Source organism: Podarcis melisellensis (genome assembly GCF_964234715.1).
Source record: "Podarcis melisellensis genome assembly, chromosome: 4".
Classification (NCBI taxonomy): Eukaryota; Metazoa; Chordata; class Lepidosauria; order Squamata; family Lacertidae; genus Podarcis; species Podarcis melisellensis.
Window position 1 is genome coordinate 52,037,676 of NC_138531.1, and position 17,082 is coordinate 52,054,757.

A 17,082-nucleotide genomic window follows, 5' to 3' on the forward strand; every position below is an offset into this window, starting at 1 on the left:
TGGTCTTTGCAGGGAACTGAATGAAGGAGCTTTGGATCTGATAAAAGGTAAAGGTAATGGGACCCCTGACCATTAGGTCCAGTCGTGACTGACTCTGGGGTTGCGGCGCTCATCTCGCTTTATTGGCCGAGGGAGCCGGCATACAGCTTCCAGGTCATGTGGCCAGCATGACTAAGCCGCTTCTGGTGAACCAGAGCAGCGCATGGAAACACCGTTCACCTTCCCGCCGGAGCGGTCCCTATTTATCTACTTGCACTTTGACGTGCTTTCGAACTGCTAGGTTGGCAGGAGCAGGGACCGAGCAACGGGAGCTCACCCCTTCGCAGGGATCTGAACAGCCGACCTTCTGATTGGCAAGCCCTAGGCTCTGTGGACACGCCACCCGCGTCCCTTGGATCTGATAGATCCATGCATATCCTGAACAGGCCCAGGTTTCACCTGTATAATTGGTGAAACCCCACTGGCAGTACAGGCATGGTAGTTGAGATGTCCACAGGTGTAGCAGGGAGACCTACATTCCCATGCGCTCCCTCCTCACAAGTGGCTTGCATGCCACATCCTAGGACTCTTCAGGTAGCAACAGGATCACACTAAGTTATTTTTTTTAAAAAAAAATGTCTTAATCACTACAGGACCATATATTTGAGACCTTATTCACCTTCCCATTTTGCACTATTGTATCCCACTCACATGCCAACCATATCCTTCACTCATATGGGACAATTAGGGCACTCCCTGTTAATATAATCGATAGAGAGGACACTGAATACTGCCCCATTAGTAATTTTCAAACTCCCTAGGTATTATCTGTTGGACAGCTATGGTCAGTATATTTAAGCAAAAAGGAGAGGGACTCATAAATCCGTACCTTATTCTCAAGCTTTGAACTACAAGAAATCATTATTCCATATTGATATTAGAGTTTACTATCTGTTCCATAAGTGTATATATGTTAACTAGATATATGATTTTAATTGCATTCCTGCATGTTTTCATTAAGCCTAACTTGATTGATTCTGGATGTACTCTAAATATTCTTTCTTCATCATGTTCTCAGTTTACCTCATGCATTTAATACTGTAAATGAAAACTTAATATTACAGCCAATCAAGCGTAGTGGAAGATGTTGGAAACTGAATATATGTAGTAGCAGCAGCAGCAGCTGCATAAGAGACTCTTTGTATGTGATACATCCATGTAGTTTTATTTTATGCCTCTTGAGATTGTAGTGGAATGGGGGGGGGGGAGTTGTGATGCCTTGTAGAAAGGAACTGCCATATCACAATATCTGCCACTGAGATTCAACTGCAGTGTACCTTGGAAGTCAAATGGAATCTATTCCGGAGTCCATTCCAAAATATTCGGAAACCAAGGCACAGCTTCCAATTGACTGCAGGAAGCTCCTACAGCCAATCAGAAGCCACGCCGGATGTTCGGGTTCCAAAGAACGTTTGAAAACCGGAACAATCGCTTCCGGGTTTGCGGCGTTTGGGAGGCAAAATGTTCAACTCGCAAGGCGTTCGACTTTCGAGGTATGACTGTACATGTAGCTTGAGTGAACCTTAGTGTTCATGTGAAACAGGACTCAGGCTGAAGCCATATACAGATTTACATGAAAACAAGTTGCTTTAAGCTTGCATGATTTCCTTTCACATAAACATGTACAGCATGTCACCACAGCAGTTTTAGAATTTGCTCAGTTTGCAAGAACAAAAATAGTCTATCACCCTTATTCTTTTAAAGTTAGTCTAACCATCTACTTCAGACTGCTGCAGACTCCGTTTGCATCTATTGCAAACATTTCCATTAAGATACTTAAATGAAACTAAATACGTCCTGTCCCCCTATGTATGATTTCTCACTCTGACTAGGAATGAATGAAACCAAATTCCAGAGAAAACACGGACAGGAAAGTTAATATGAATGTTCAACTTCTTATTCCAATCACTGCATCATATTGCTATTCTTAGCAAGCATAAAAACACTCCAAATGACAAAAACCTTTCACGTATTTTTATTATTGGAACCTCTTTCAAGTTTTTTAAAGGACTCTTAAGTAGAAAGGAAGTGTAACCATCTGTAATGTTTGCATGACATATTAAAACCCCATAAGACTTTTAAATTAACTTTGCCTGCGCTTTATGTAGAGAAAAGTAGCCGTTTTGTTTTCAAACCAGTTTATATAACTGCCCATTGAAGACTTGCCTTAAAACTCTGACACCTTGTCATCTGCACATAGCTTAAAAAGCTTGGATTTTCTAGTTTTGCATTTAATTGGTACAGGAAGATAACATAACATAACATAACATAACATAACATCATAACATAACATGAAGGAATGGATGGATGGATGAAGGCAGAATGCATTAGTTTCACAACATTCTGAGGGACTGCATGGAGCAAGTTACGGTAGTTTGTGAAGCAGACACCCTTTATTTCAAGCCGCCTTTGTCTGCCAGATACAGACTCCCAGGACAACTTAGTGCGTAAAGGACTACTGAAATAACACACATTTGCAACCAGGTGAGATTTCCACACCCGCAGGCTCTAAAGAGCCTACTGCACAGTCAACTTTTTGCTTAGAATGCTTGGCGTCCATTTCACATGATGTGGCTTTTGCAAGTATTCTTTGGACAACTCTTGCATTCTGCAGGCAAGGCATTCATTGAAGTTCAGCACATTAGTAGTGGCTTTACATTTTATTTTCATTTTCAGTTAATTCAGAGTTGGAAGTTTCATCAGATTTAAGACGCTTAGGAGGTGGTGGATTTTGCAAGGGGTCTTCAGGTGGTGATGGCCTCTCTGAAATAATTAAGAAAATCATTATTTTTAGGTTTCAGGTTTTCAGAATGTTAAAACTACTGGGACAAGACAGTGGGTAAGATTCAACATAGTGTATGTTTGGTGCCCACTTGCACTATGCTGCTTCTCCTTCCTATCCGGAGTGTTTGGGGGGCACTTGGTGCAGGTTTTGGGGGGGGTGAAGCGGGGAGAAGAGAAACATGAAGTCCCATTGTGCACGTGGATTTCTGTCACAGTAATATCACACATTCCCCCCAATTTATAAAAATCGGCGGCGTACATTTGCTGTGCCGCCCATGCCAACCCCCAGTACAATCATGAATTGCGGAGGCAAATACAGCAATAATAATAATAATAATAATAATAATAATAATAATAATTATTATTATTATTATTATTATTATTTATTATTATTTATTATTTGTACCCCGCCCATCTGGTTGGGTTTCCCCAGCCACTCTGGGCGGCTTCCAACTAAGATAAAAGATACACTGAAATGTCACATATTAAAAACTTCCCTGAATACAGTTGAGGCAACACTCATTTGAGACTTTTTGAAAAGCTATCAGCAGTAAGATATTTTACCATGTTGAACCGTTTCCGTGGAAGCAGCTGTAGAGATGGGATCGGAAGGCGATGAGTCCTGAGTGTCTGCATTTAGAGGGATTAAGGCAACTCTCCTAAAAGCAATTAAATATTTAAAGACTGAGAATGCTTGACATCTTGACACCTTTACACACATGCAGAGTTTTCCAGACTCCCACTTTCCTAATGCTATGTCTCTGTCTTTCTCTGGCTCCTTCCAACCCTCCCTTCCCTTGACTCCATGGCTAGAACTCCATCCTGTTAAAGAGTCTACACTTAAATCTGCTTACCCATCTCTGCATTTCTTCCATTGATGTTTCCCTGTGTCTGTTTAAGAGTGTAAGACTCCTGGGATAGGGACTTCTCATACCTGTTCTTTATAAAGCACCATGTACATAGATGGTACTACAAATATAATGAAGTCTGGGCAGAAGCTTCATTGAGGATCTGCAATGCTTCCAGGCACTACATCTGCCAGAATTTCCTTTGTAAGGCTGTTTCATACCTACCAGAAGAGGCTGGTTGCATTACGCTCACCTTGGTGTCTTGCTCCATGCTTGTAAGGTATTAAGGGTAACCCTCCTGGGTTGGTTTGCTTTTGAGCTTGATGGCTGCATAGGTTTCTTCTCTTCCAAAGAGGGCACTGGGGCTTTTCTAACAGCAATAGGTGTTGAGGGCAAGTCTTTGCTGTTTATCGGAGTCTTGCATAGCATAGCTGGGCTGCTTGGATCCATGGTCTTATTAGGAGGAGTGCCATCCACTGGTTTTGGAACTGGGGAGATAACACTGGAAGACTGGCCCTTTTTCATTTTTTTCTCAGCTGTGCTGGGGGTCCCGGCACTTATAGCTGGCTTCTCTTTCAGTGGTGTTCCAAGCTCATCTTCTTCAAAAGTCACAAAAGAACAATATCCATCCGTAGAAGAAATAGCAAGAAAGGATCCATCACTAGACCTGGTGTTTGTTTATGGAATTAAAAAGAAGTTTAAGTGCCTCAGTTGCATTTCAGTAAATGTGAACATAAAGCATGTTTGGAGTGTAAATGACTTACATTTGACTTTGTGGAAATAACTTCTTCAGAGGCCCTGCTCTGGCTGCCCCCACCAACATGGAATGGGCAGCTAACAGAGCCTTTTGGGAAGGGGTACCCCTGTTATGGAACAGCTTTACAGTGGGGGTTTGCCCAGCACCCTCTTTGAGGCCTTTTCAGGGACAGATGAAGACTTTCAAGTTGAGAACCACTGTCCTAAGTCTTATGGTCCACTCCTTAGTTTTGACACCTGCGTTTTAATTGTTTGTTGTTTTCAGTTGTTTTATTTTTATCTTGATTATTTTGCATGGTATTTTAAATGCTGTATTTGTTTTATGAACTGCCTAGAGAACTTATGTTATGGATTAGCCATATAAATCTGGCAGATAAAAGAAAAACAAATATGTGAATATAAATGGAGTGTGTGAGCTGCAGCCAGAGTTCACTGATCTCAGCCATAGCAATTTTGGTTATGGCAATGAGACATTTTGGAGCTTCGGGTAATCACAGAGGTTATTGTCGCCAAGGCCCATGCCATAAATGACAAATCCCCAAATGCTACAAGCAGTCTGAAGTCCTGGGTTTCTATGAAAGGAAACAATTACCTATATGGAAAGGAAACAATTTCCTGTTGTTAAAGTTTAGATGGGCCATGCTACTGCTGAACAAAGGAACGGTTTATGGAACAGTGGCGAAAGTTATTTTAGTGACCATGCCCAGAATGATGAGAAATAGAAGGCTTGCAGTAACATTTAAAATCAAGTTCACCATAGTTCCATAACAACATGACTTACTATACACAGGAAAGTTCAGATGTGTGAAAAAGTAATATTTTCTGTTTTACAGTAACATTCTGCCTTACTAAAGTTAAATCAATGCTCTGACAAGAATTCATATTTGTTGCTCCTCTGGAAGAAAAATATTTACAAGGTGCTTGGTGGTGCTGAGAATGGAAGCTAAGATTAAAGAATCTTTACTATGTGGTCTTGGTCAGTATATCAAAAATATTCAAGTCAGTTGTGACAAGCAATCACAAGGGTCCTACATACTCTGAAGGAAGGCAGAAGGCCAGAGACTGCAGGCCAGGAAGCACATATGCCATCAACTCCCAGTTGGCATTAATGGACTCTTCGGTCTTCATTTTGTGTGTGTTTTAGTTTTTAAATTGTATATTGCCTTGGGAGTCTTGGCAGAAAGGCATCATATAAATCCAATAAACAAACAAATTACCTACCACGAAATGTCACTAATAGTATGGTAATGTATATTAGATACATAACCAAAAGGAAAGGATTGCTCTGTGTCATAGAAGAGCACAGAATCTTCTGAAGCAACAGCAAAAACCATCCGGTAGGGTAGATTTATCAGACCAGTCTTCTTGGAAGCTTCTTCTGAAATGTGAAGAGAGTTTCAAAATAAATACCATTTGCCATTTCAGACCCTCAGCCTTCCACAACCATATCCTCTCCTGCAATTCAGGATGATGAAAGACATGGGTAGGCAAACTAAGGCCCGGAGGCCGGATCCAGCCCAATTGCCTTCTAAATCCAGCCCGCAGACAGTCTGGGAATCAGTGTGTTTTTACATGAGTAGAATGTGTCCTTTTATTTAAAATGCATCTCTAGGTTATTTGTGGGGCATAGGAATTCGTTCATACCCCCCTATATAGTCCAGCCCCCCACAAGGTCTGAGGGACAGTGGACTGGATCCCTCCTGAAATAGTTTGCTGACCCACTGATGAAAGACATCGAGGACCTCTCTCTTGAATTCTACTGTAGAAATGGAAAATAAGAATGTTGCTTTTTAACAATGCGTTCTGCACATATGTAAGAATATGTACAACACATTCACAAATGACTGCTACACAGCACTGATAAAATACACCATTTAAAGGATGCATGCAGTTAATGTTCCTTGCACTTTCAGAATGGAGCACACGGGTTGGGAGAAAAGCTCTGGCCCCTAGCTGCTCTTATGCATACTTTTGGAAAAGTAATTGTTCAACATTTCCCCTCTCATTTTATGACAGTTGCTAGAAGTGAATAACTTTTCTAACTCTTAAGGTTTTATTTGCAACCAAGGCACTGTTAAGAAAACATTATGTTGCAGTGATATGGACAAGGTGCAAAGGTTCTATCCTCGTGCAATTCAGTTTGAGGAACCTGGTATCTTTTATTAGGACATTCACCTGTTAACAAATACTAAAATGTTATTATCCTGTACAAAAATAGTCTAACAGCATGTAAAAATTAAATTGAATCCTTGCAAGAATAAGCAAACAGCATTTGTGATGCAATGCAACCCCAAATAAACATTAGAAAGCTAAGATGTTGAACAGCATACCCTTTAATACAGCCAGATTTAATATACTTCAAAATATCTACAATATATTCTCGAAAGGATTTACAATACCTTTGTTAAGTGAAGACCTGAGCTCAAAGTAGATTGGGCAGCAACGAACGGCTAAGGTTGCCTTTCCGGGACAAGGTAAATGAGCTATAGGCCTAATAAGAAGCAGTAGAGGATTTTTTTTTAGGAAATGGCATTTGCCATATGAATTTAAAATATGAATGAATATACATCCAGTAAGACCTTACCTTTTCAGATTTTTTCTGGAAAAAACGTAAGTAGTGTTTGTTACATTTTCTCCTGATTCCACACAGCCTGCTGAGAAAGTTAAAGTAGTGCCATCATGTTAGTTTTGCACATAAGCCTTAAGGCTATTACTTAACTAAAAAATCCCCAAACACTAACATAAACCAAACTTTAGATTCTCTCCTATTGTTACTAAGCTTTCCAACAACTCACAGTGTGACTTCAACCTACAGGAATGCAGTTAGGGGCTCAGTATTAATGCCAAATGTGTGTTGCATATCATCAACTTGTAATCAATTTGCATTTTTTCTTTGGCTGCAAACGTACATGGTCTGTCTCCCCAAGTTTCTAGGGAGTAAGTACAGTGTACATTTTGCAGTATTCATCTTCTGCATACAGCCCACATTTCTGATGCAAAATCAGTAACAGGACAGTACATACTTGCACACAGACTTGTATGCAAACAGTATTAAATATGTGGGATATGTTCCTGTTCAGGGAAGTTTTTAACGTGTGATATTTTACTGTATTTTTGGTTTTTATGGAAGCCGCCCAGAGTGGCTGGGGAGGCCCAGCCAGATGGGCGGGGTATAAATAATTTATTATTATTATTATTATTATTATTATTATTATTATTATTATTATTATTATTTAGTTAAATGTGGATCACTAATGAGGCTGATTTCAGAGTGATATTTGTATTGGCATCATAAAGCGGGTACGGACTAATTTTGGACATGGTACTCTCATCACAATACTGCAAAATTAGGAATGCCTCAAGTCAAATGAAACTGTCATCTTATAGAAGGCAATCTTGCAAAAATATTTGAAAAAATACAAGCAGCTTGTTTCGAAATGTTAGAAATTGTGCATAAGGTGGCAAATGATGAAAGCTGCAGTGAGACTTGCTTCTGAACAAATAGTCACTTTCATTTTATACTAGATTTCTGTAAACATTAAACTCAAGTGTTTCATAACAAAGGCATAATAAATACAAACACACCACTACATTGTTATCTATAGCATCGTCCTATCAAAGATAATTGATATCAGCTTCATAACAAATACATAATAAAAAGCAGCTCAATATCAAAATAGCTCTATTATCTTTTCCTATTGGTAAGACACATCATTTAGGACAGGCACCCCCAAACTTGGCCCTCCAGCTGTTTTTGGACCACAACTCTCGTCATTTAGGATTTAGGAGGAAGAAATGGCAAAACGAGCCATTTGCTCAGTCTCAGGTTTTGAACTGACAAAAGTTCTCTCTTGCTGGCAGTCAAAACAGCACCAAACACGCTTAGCATCAGGCTGCAAGTGCAGTAACGTACAGTGTAACTCTGTCTATGTCTACTTGGAAGTAAGTCCCATTCAGTTTAACTGGGTAAGTGGGCATAGAATCACAGTGTTAATTTGGTGATCGACTCTGTGAGGGAATGAATGCAAGCAACGTGGATGCAGATATATTTTGCTAGAAAAGCTTTAATGAGAAACACTACTGAGATTTGATCTCCTTGGCTCACTTAAAATAAAAAAGACTAGCTTTTTGCACCAACAATTTAATTTAAAGTGTTTTGGTTTTAAATGTACAACGGAAAGACAAAAACAAAACAAAACAAAAACCCCAATGTCAGAAGGGTAATTATATTGGTTTTCCCAACATGATTCAAATGGGATAGGATTTCCAGTCTGGCAAGCGGTAAATGAAGACTTAAACAGTAGGGGAATGTGGCACTGGTACAAACATATGACAGATTGTAATATGGATACATGAAGAAAGAAGGGAAAACATGCAGCTGCACATACTGAATTACTTTTCTTTTAGTTCATTCCTACTGTTTTCAAGGCAGAAATATTTTATTGGGTTGAAAAGCCTGCCACCATTTTTGGTTTATTATTTTTATAGGGGGTATTTGATTTAAATCCATTTATTTCAACTGATCTATTCCAAGTGTGACTAATGCTGGCCATCATCTTTATTTATTATTATTTTATTTATACCGTAATGGAAATATTACAAAATTCCTGGAGGAGAGAGAAGGCACGTGTTTGGTAATAAATTCTAATACACATGAGCGGTTTTTCACCAAATGCTGAAAACACCACATGCTGCAGGGCTGGATGAAGGAAATGAAATATCTCACTTACCAGGAACAAGGAGCAGAGAGCCGTCAGGGGTAAAAGTGAGCCTCCGAAAGAATGACTTCATGCTGTCATCATGAAACATTCGATAGCTTTTTACCTGAAAAATTAGACAACAATTAAACTTTGCGCCTCTGAAATTGAATTGCTTCCAAGGCGCGTTTCCCATTTTTCTCAATGGAATTTGCTGATAGCCCTTTGATCCTTGGTTTTTGGATGATTTGGAAGTCAAACAGTTTTCCAGAACAGATTATGTTCGAAAACCGAGGTTCCACTGTACATCCATTCAGTTCTTACAGATATATCCAACAGTCACACTGAACCGCTTCACAGAGTTCAAGGGATTGTGATTCTAGAAATACTCCTATGTGCCTTGGAACTATAATGGTGAAAATGAAGTCCACTTTATTTGCATAGCCATAGAAAACTAACTAGGCCTTACTTTTACGTAATCCTGGATTCATTTATTAGTAAGCGCTGCTTCACACATTACAGTTTTCCAACATGAGGCTATCCTTGTGTAGAAAGCGGTTTACCACAATGTGAGAAGTGTTGGTGCAAAAGGCTTTTCATGGTACAAGTACAGTGGTACCTTGGGTTACATACACTTCGGGTTACAGATGCTTCAGGTTACAGACTCCGCTAACCCAGAAATAGTGCTGCAGATTAAGAACTTTGCTTCAGGATGAGAACAGAAATCGTGCTCCGGCGGCATGGCAGCAGCAGGAGGCCCCATTAGCTAAAGTGGTGCTTCAGGTTAAGAACAGTTTCAGGTTAAAAACGGACCTCCGGAACAAATTAAGTACTTAACCCAAGGTACCACTGTATATTGATATTCTCTCTCTCTTTAGGTTTGAAGCAACCCTGAATGAAAGATGTACCATAGATTTTCCTTCATTAAAAAATACCTGTCCTCCACCTTCCTTTGAGTAATGCTTTGGGGTGGGGAGGAATGAGGGAGCAATAGTTGGATGGGTCAGAATAAGAAAGGAAGTGCAACAGAAATAGTTCATATTTGCAGCATGCAAAGAGGAATAGGATCAATGTTTGCCTTCTCACTTCCTCTCTCTTTCCAGTTTGCAGGGGGAGAGAAGGTTGAAGAAAACAGAATGAAGCACAGACAGACAGAATTTACCCTGTTGCTCTGGTATTTGTATTTCCAGTGATAAGATAAGGTTTATACCAATAACTTCTTTACAGGTTGTAAACCACTTTGAGGTTTTCTGCAATCAAGTGGCATATAAATTTTAGGAAGTAATAAAATAAAAATAAATAATAACTTCTTTAGACGTGTAACCAGAGAGAAGATTCCCTCAACCCACCAAGAATTATGTTTTGAAACATCAGTTGTTTAAAAAAACAAAAAATTCTGACCTCTCCTTCAGATCCTCTGCCCGACGGCATTTTGGTAACGTTAAATGCCACTCTCTTAGTCTGCGTATTATATACTCTCAAAACCCTGCATAAAAAGGAAAGCTGTTAATTACAAACAAAACACCCACCCTCTTTTATGTTCTGTATGATTATTATACATATATATAGAAGAACTATAGCACTGGTCTTATTCTGAACAGTGGAAACAAGGCGATCCTACAGGACTAAGGGAAATAGGCATTTTAAAGCAACCAAATTCATTCCATTCAGGAAATCTAGCATTTAAATAATGAACATTATTTAAACATTATAGGAAACAAAATATAAAAAGTAAAAGACATCAATGGAAATTTCTCTTCCCCAGCATTAATGACTTACCTATCACAACTAAGAGTTGCAATATACTGTCCTGCAGGGTCCCAGGTTACTCCTTGAACGTAACTTTTGTGTTCATTAAAAATAGAAACCTTTTGCCCTGGAAGTAATATTAACAGTGAATTGCTTTTTAAATGAGATGTCATAAGATAACTAATGCAGAAATAATTTGGATCAATCATTCTCTTTGGTGTGGCTTGTACACAATGCTAAACCATTGTTTTACATGGAGGAGCTTCCATGAGCCCAAATGAAGTAGAAACTCAAAATTATGGCTACCCAGTGGCGTAGCGTGGGGGGTGCAGGGGGGGCCGGGCGCACCGGGCGCAACATGGGCTTGCACTCGCAGGTCTCTGCTCCTACCTGGCTCCATGGGTTAGGGGGCTCAAATTACTTGCCTTGCCCCGGGTGCTGACAACCCACGCTACGCCACTGTGGCTACCTCTAAAATATTGTTTGCTTGGAAAACTCACACACACACAAATCAGAATAGACACTGATCTTATTTTAAAGGACTTTTAATAGGCCGTATTACTTCCTCATAACAAGGCATTCACTACAAATCTGTTTGAACCCCACAGTTTTACAATAATAGCATTATTTTCTATCCAGTAGACAACTACCATGGTCATTATTTATCAACATGCTTAATCTTTATTGCGCTTATCCTAAAAGCCAACCTTCAAGTAGACAACCCTAAAGTAATGTGAGACCATAGACCTGTTTAAGGACACACAGAGAATACAATAGTGCTGGATTAGCTTAATAATGAATCAAACCATTCTTTTCATACCAAACAGGAATGTTAACAGCAGTTTGCAAAGATTTTCAGAGCATATTTCCCAGGTAAAGGTAAAGGGTCCAGTCGTGAATGACTCTGGGGTTGCAGCACTCATCTCACTTTACTGGCCGAGGGAGCCCGCGTACAGCTTCTGGGTCATGTGGCCAGCATGACTAAGCTGCTTCTGGTGAACCAGAGCAGCGCATGGAAACGCCGTTTACCTTCCCACCGGAGCAGTACCTATTTATCTACTTGCACTTTGATGTGCTTTTGAACTGCTAGGTTGGCAGGAGCAGGGACTGAGCAACGGAAGCTCACCCCGTTGCAGGGATCCGAACTGCCGACCTTCTGATCAACAAGCCCTAGGCTCTGTGGTTTAGACCACAGCGCCACCCGCGTCCCAGGTACAGCAGTCCTAAGGTCTAAAACTCTGGGAAAAACTCGAGAAGAATGGAAGAAAGGATAGGTTTACATAAAAACAAAATCATAGCAATTACCTTTACTGACATCCCACATTATAGCTGTGTTGTCAACTGATGCAGATGCCATGAAGTTTCCATCAGGGGTCCAGCAAATATCATACACATCTTCCAAATGACCTCTGGAATTAAGCACATACACAGAGGGCAACAAAGTTATGGGCAACATACGCTCACTTTTCATTTACCCCCATATTGCATGGAGGGTGACATAAAATGATGTATGTCCCATTTCCCATCTTCTCCCAGCATTGCGCTTCACAGCCCCAAACTCTGTTCAGGAGGGTCCACCGACCCTCAGTGTGTGAGAGACAGAGACTACAGAGAGAGGAGCAGAAGGGCAAGCAAAAGTGAAGAAACAGACACAGAAACTGCTAATCTTAATACATCTCTATCTATCTATCTATCTATCTATCTATCTATCTATCTATCATCTATCTCTTTCATTCATTCATTTTCCATAAACTTACCAAACAGTTATGAATTAGAAACACAGAAAAGAAAAAAACTATACAAGATACAAGTATGCTGACTCCATGTATTTTTTTTATTTTTGGGTTACTTTTTGGAATCTAGAAAGTCCTGAAGATAAACCACAAAGCTATAACTCCTAAAAATTAAAGGTCGCAGCTATAATAAACTATTTTTTAAAAAATGATGTGTGATATCACCAGCAGCTGCTATTAAAACTGAATAGACCACTCAGTGAAACTTAACCAAAAGCAACAAATCTTACCTTAAAGTTTTAATTACTGTCCAGTTCTCCTTGTTTAGTTGGTTATCATCATCACCATCCTGAAATACTGTTGGCTCTGGCTCTTTGTTATCATTCAACTTCCACAACAAAATTGCAGCATCTGTGAAAATTAATCTCAATGAGAACGTTTTTCACAACTTCATTCTCCCCGTCATTTTATCACAACAGTGCAGTATTATATAGTACACACTAGTAGCTGTGATTAGGCTGCAAACCTGGGAGTAAGCTCCAATGAACACAACAGGGGTTACTTCTGAGTAGATATGCTTGGATTTCACTGGACAATATACAAAACATTTGCTTTTGTGTTCATTAATTAATTAATTAATTATCAGGTCTTCACCCTACCTGTCCTCCCAAAGAAGCCTAAGGTGGCAAGGATCAAAGTGGTAGAACAAGGTTATTTAATTTTTAAAAATGTACTCAAAACATTTAAAAACATCTAAAAATGTACAAAAGCATAAGGACATTTTTACCCCAAGCAGCAGAGCTAAAAAAAAATTATAGCCAAATATTTTTGTGCTTCTGGACAAGGCGTTTGGTCTAAGATTGGGTAAACTGCCATTTCACACGAGTGAGTCAACTTATTATTGTTTATTTTTTTATTTCAGTGAAATAGTTTTGAGGATTTCAGTGTAATAATCACTGTGTTTCACTTGCCCATTCTTCAAAACATTTTACATCATAGATGATTATATTTTTGGAAAAACTATGCACAACATTGTCAAAGAGGTTATAAATAATGTGGACAGTCTAAAATCTGACGAAAGTCATTTAAAAACTGAGCAAGATTTTTTCCGAGCTATACTGGAACAGATCAAAAACATGGAAGAATGTTTAAGAGGAGGTTGTGAATATTACTTTAGTTTATTGGTGTGTGTAGTGTTGTATTGTTGAACGAGGACCTGGGAGAGCAGGGTTCAAACCCCCTTGAGTCAGTCATTGTATCTTAGCCTGACCTACTTCACAGGGTGGTTGTGAGGATAAAATGGGGAGAGAACTATGAACACCAGCTTGAGCTCCTTGGAAGAAAGGTGGGATACAGATGTAATAAGACTTTTAAAAATTTCAACAATGTAAAGGATATAATTTGTATTATTGTAATATCCATTCTGTCTATATGATTCAGTACATTTGTTCTGTTAATGAAAACAGTATTTTTTCTTTTTCTTTTTAAAAAATGTCTACGGTTCAGATATCCACTTATCCATCTAATTTTGTGTTAATAGGTTAACTAAGATGCTATTGTATGTGGTCATTTGTAACGGAATATATAGTATTAAATTAGATACATTATATTATTACAAATTACAAAATAATCCTTTAAATGGGAAGAGTTCAGTATTGATTTAATACATACCATCTCCACCAGATGCTAGAATCTCACCATTGGGAGCAAAACGCACAACATTCACAGCTTTGGTATGGCGAGCTAAATTGGACAAGAATTCCACAATTGCTTTCCCATCTGGTCCCTTTTCTACTTTCCATATCTAGTTATGAAATATTATAGTCAGAGACAGTAAACAATCATATCCCAAAACCTCATGAAATTTCATGAACATGAATTTCACTGATTTTTGAGAAACATACATACTCATCATAAAAGAGAACATAAATGTCAAGATAACTAAAAAGATACTTAACTTTTGACAACTCATTTTATAATACAAACAGTCCTCTTTCAAACCCGACCTCATATATAATATCCATTGACACATTTATAGTGATCTCATATAATTTAGCTACAATTATTTTCATACCTGTAAAATTAAACACAACATACTACAAAGAAACTTTATAATAGTTATTTTTCATTCATTCATTCCTTTTCTATACCACCCTTCATCCAAAGATTACAGGACAGTTTACAATATAAAAAAACACAAAAATATATACCGTAATGACAAACAAAAACAATACTCTCTCCCCCCTCCCATTTAAAAGGCCATGATTGTTTAATTAATAATAATAATTTTTATTTATACCCCGCCCTCCCCAGCCAAGGCTGGGCTCAGAGCGGCTTACAAGCAATTAATTAGCCAATTTAGTTACTCAAAAAGCTTTGCCGGACAGCACAATAAGGATGCAATGGAGGCAGCAAAGTGTGGCTTCCTTGCCACCTTCATGGCTACTACTTAGGCTCACTGATGAGCCCTAAACAGTGTTCAACTGGAGTTCTCCTCTCCTCTCCCTCAATTAAAACAAACAACAACAAAACTCCCACACAAATGTTAAAAAATTAAACAGTTAAAACAATTGTAACATTAGCCCTGTCTCTGCGTTGTAGCCAGGAGATGTAGATCAAGATTTGTTTACAGAAATAAGGAGAGTTACACTGCTCTTGCCCCCTACAAACATAAATGTTTCTCTCTTGTTACATTTGTACAAATATAGAAGATTTAGCAGTATCCCATAGATTAATGTTTGTGACTCACACGAACAGCAGTGTCCACTCCAGCAGAAGCCAATCTATTGATTTTTCCATCAGTGCCATGTTGAAAGTCTAAGCTGTACACTGGTTCTTTATTGTGCCATGCAATTTCACAAGTGAATACTTTCATCCTTTTTAAAGTAAACACAGACATTTTGACTTTCACAGCAATGAAACTAAAAAGTGATGCACTGTTCCATGTGATAATGAACTGAGCAGTTTTCACAGGCATTGGAATACAATTTTTCAGTAGTAATATATTATCTTATATTATATTGTTTAATTCAGTTGTAAGTTATTGTAGCACGTTGCACAAGATGCATTTTTAAAAACACAGTGATTATAGACATGGATTGTCACTCCTGTTCTTTCCTTCCCATATGTATATATACTATTAAGGCAGCTATCCCCAGGGAGGCTCACCTGTTACATACCTTTAGGTGCTAGGCAAAATCATTCCTCTTCGCCCAGGCCTTTGGCTAATTGAACAAACATTGGCCTTTTAAACTGGAGGTGGGGTGGGTGGGTGGCATTGTTTTTGCTTGTTCTTGTGCTTGTTATGTACCCCCGTGTTTTTATATTGTAAACTGCCCTCTGATGCCCTTTGGTATAGAAATTTAAATAATAATAATAGCTAGAAAAGTAAAGAAAATATAATGGGACAAAGAAAATAACTACTTCCCATGGAGCTTCACTGATGAGCAGCAAAACAAGTTATTTGTTTCCAACGGCATTCAGTTTGTGGGTGTTTGTTAACAAGAACACTCCTTACTGCTAATGGGTTAAGCATCAAAGCTCCTTCTGTGTGAGTGGAGATTAATAATAATAATAATAATGCCAGCACTTTCCCAATGATGTACTTCAAAGCACATCGCAAACACCATCTGGTCTCAATACATTATAATCCTGGAAGGCAGGCAAGTGCATGTCTCAGACAGTTGCTGCGGGCGGCAGGGCTGGTTAATGGCACACAGCCTTGCTAGAACTGCCCTCACCTTCTCATGGCTGGGCTGATTTCAGCCCATTCTCTCCACACTAGCACTTCCTGGACCACATAACTCAATGGCATCCACCTCCCCCTGCAGTGTAGGCACCCTCCCCTGACCCATAACGCCAGGTGACGTTGCATCACCTGCGCAGACAACTTGACATGCACGCCCGTGTTTATGATATACCGCAGGGAAGGCGGCGAGCATCACTCAAGGGACCTGGAGGACCCTAGTTATCGCCCTACACGCCAAACGCCTTTGCTTCCGTAGAAACTCTCGGCGGGGGGCGGGAAGCAGATGGTTCTCCCTCGGAAGCAGGAGAGAGGGCCCCGCTGCCCGTTTCCGTACAGCTTCCACCCAAGAGTCTCCCCTCCCCCTCCTTCGCCTGGCTCTTTCCCCACGTACCTGCAAGAAGGACCGGGAGAGCCACCCCGGACTGCGCGGGCAGAAAGTTCGCCAGAAACTCAAACCCCGGTTCCCGGTTCCCGCGCTCGCGCCTGCGCAGTCGAGGCTCCCGAGGTTCTGGAAGGAGGAGCCGGGGGAAAAAAGGCGCCACCTCTGAGGAAAGCGCCGCCCCCGCTTCTCCCTTACTGCTCCTTTCCTTGCTTGCTCCCCGCCCGTTGTTTCTTGTTCCCTTTTGGCAGGGGCTTTGCAAGATTGCAAGAGGCGCTTTGCTCTCATTTAAAGTGCTCATTTAAATTTAAAGTCTCATTTAAGGTGTGCATGCACAGGAAAGCTCCTA

General features: G+C 39.7%; 1 protein-coding gene across 2 annotated transcripts; it reads right to left on the bottom strand.

Moving 5' to 3' along the window:
- Positions 1 to 2,326: 2,326 nt before the first annotated feature.
- CHAF1B (chromatin assembly factor 1 subunit B) lies at positions 2,327 to 16,872 on the bottom strand. Of its 2 annotated transcripts, none has more exons than XM_081908744.1 (14): positions 16,746 to 16,872; positions 15,356 to 15,482; positions 14,278 to 14,410; positions 12,897 to 13,017; positions 12,179 to 12,282; positions 10,904 to 11,000; positions 10,526 to 10,610; positions 9,158 to 9,251; positions 7,012 to 7,081; positions 6,827 to 6,918; positions 5,649 to 5,805; positions 3,925 to 4,338; positions 3,388 to 3,482; positions 2,327 to 2,802 (listed from the first exon to the last, which is right to left on the bottom strand). In XM_081908744.1, the coding sequence occupies exons 2-14, from the start codon at positions 15,479 to 15,481 to the stop codon at positions 2,693 to 2,695; spliced, it is 1,698 nt and encodes a 565-aa protein (XP_081764870.1). In that variant the 5' UTR covers position 15,482; positions 16,746 to 16,872; the 3' UTR covers positions 2,327 to 2,692. The 2 variants fall into 2 exon arrangements, with proteins under 2 accessions (XP_081764870.1, XP_081764871.1); XM_081908745.1 differs by lacking the exon at positions 16,746 to 16,872 and adding an exon at positions 15,786 to 15,942.
- Positions 16,873 to 17,082: the final 210 nt, after the last annotated feature.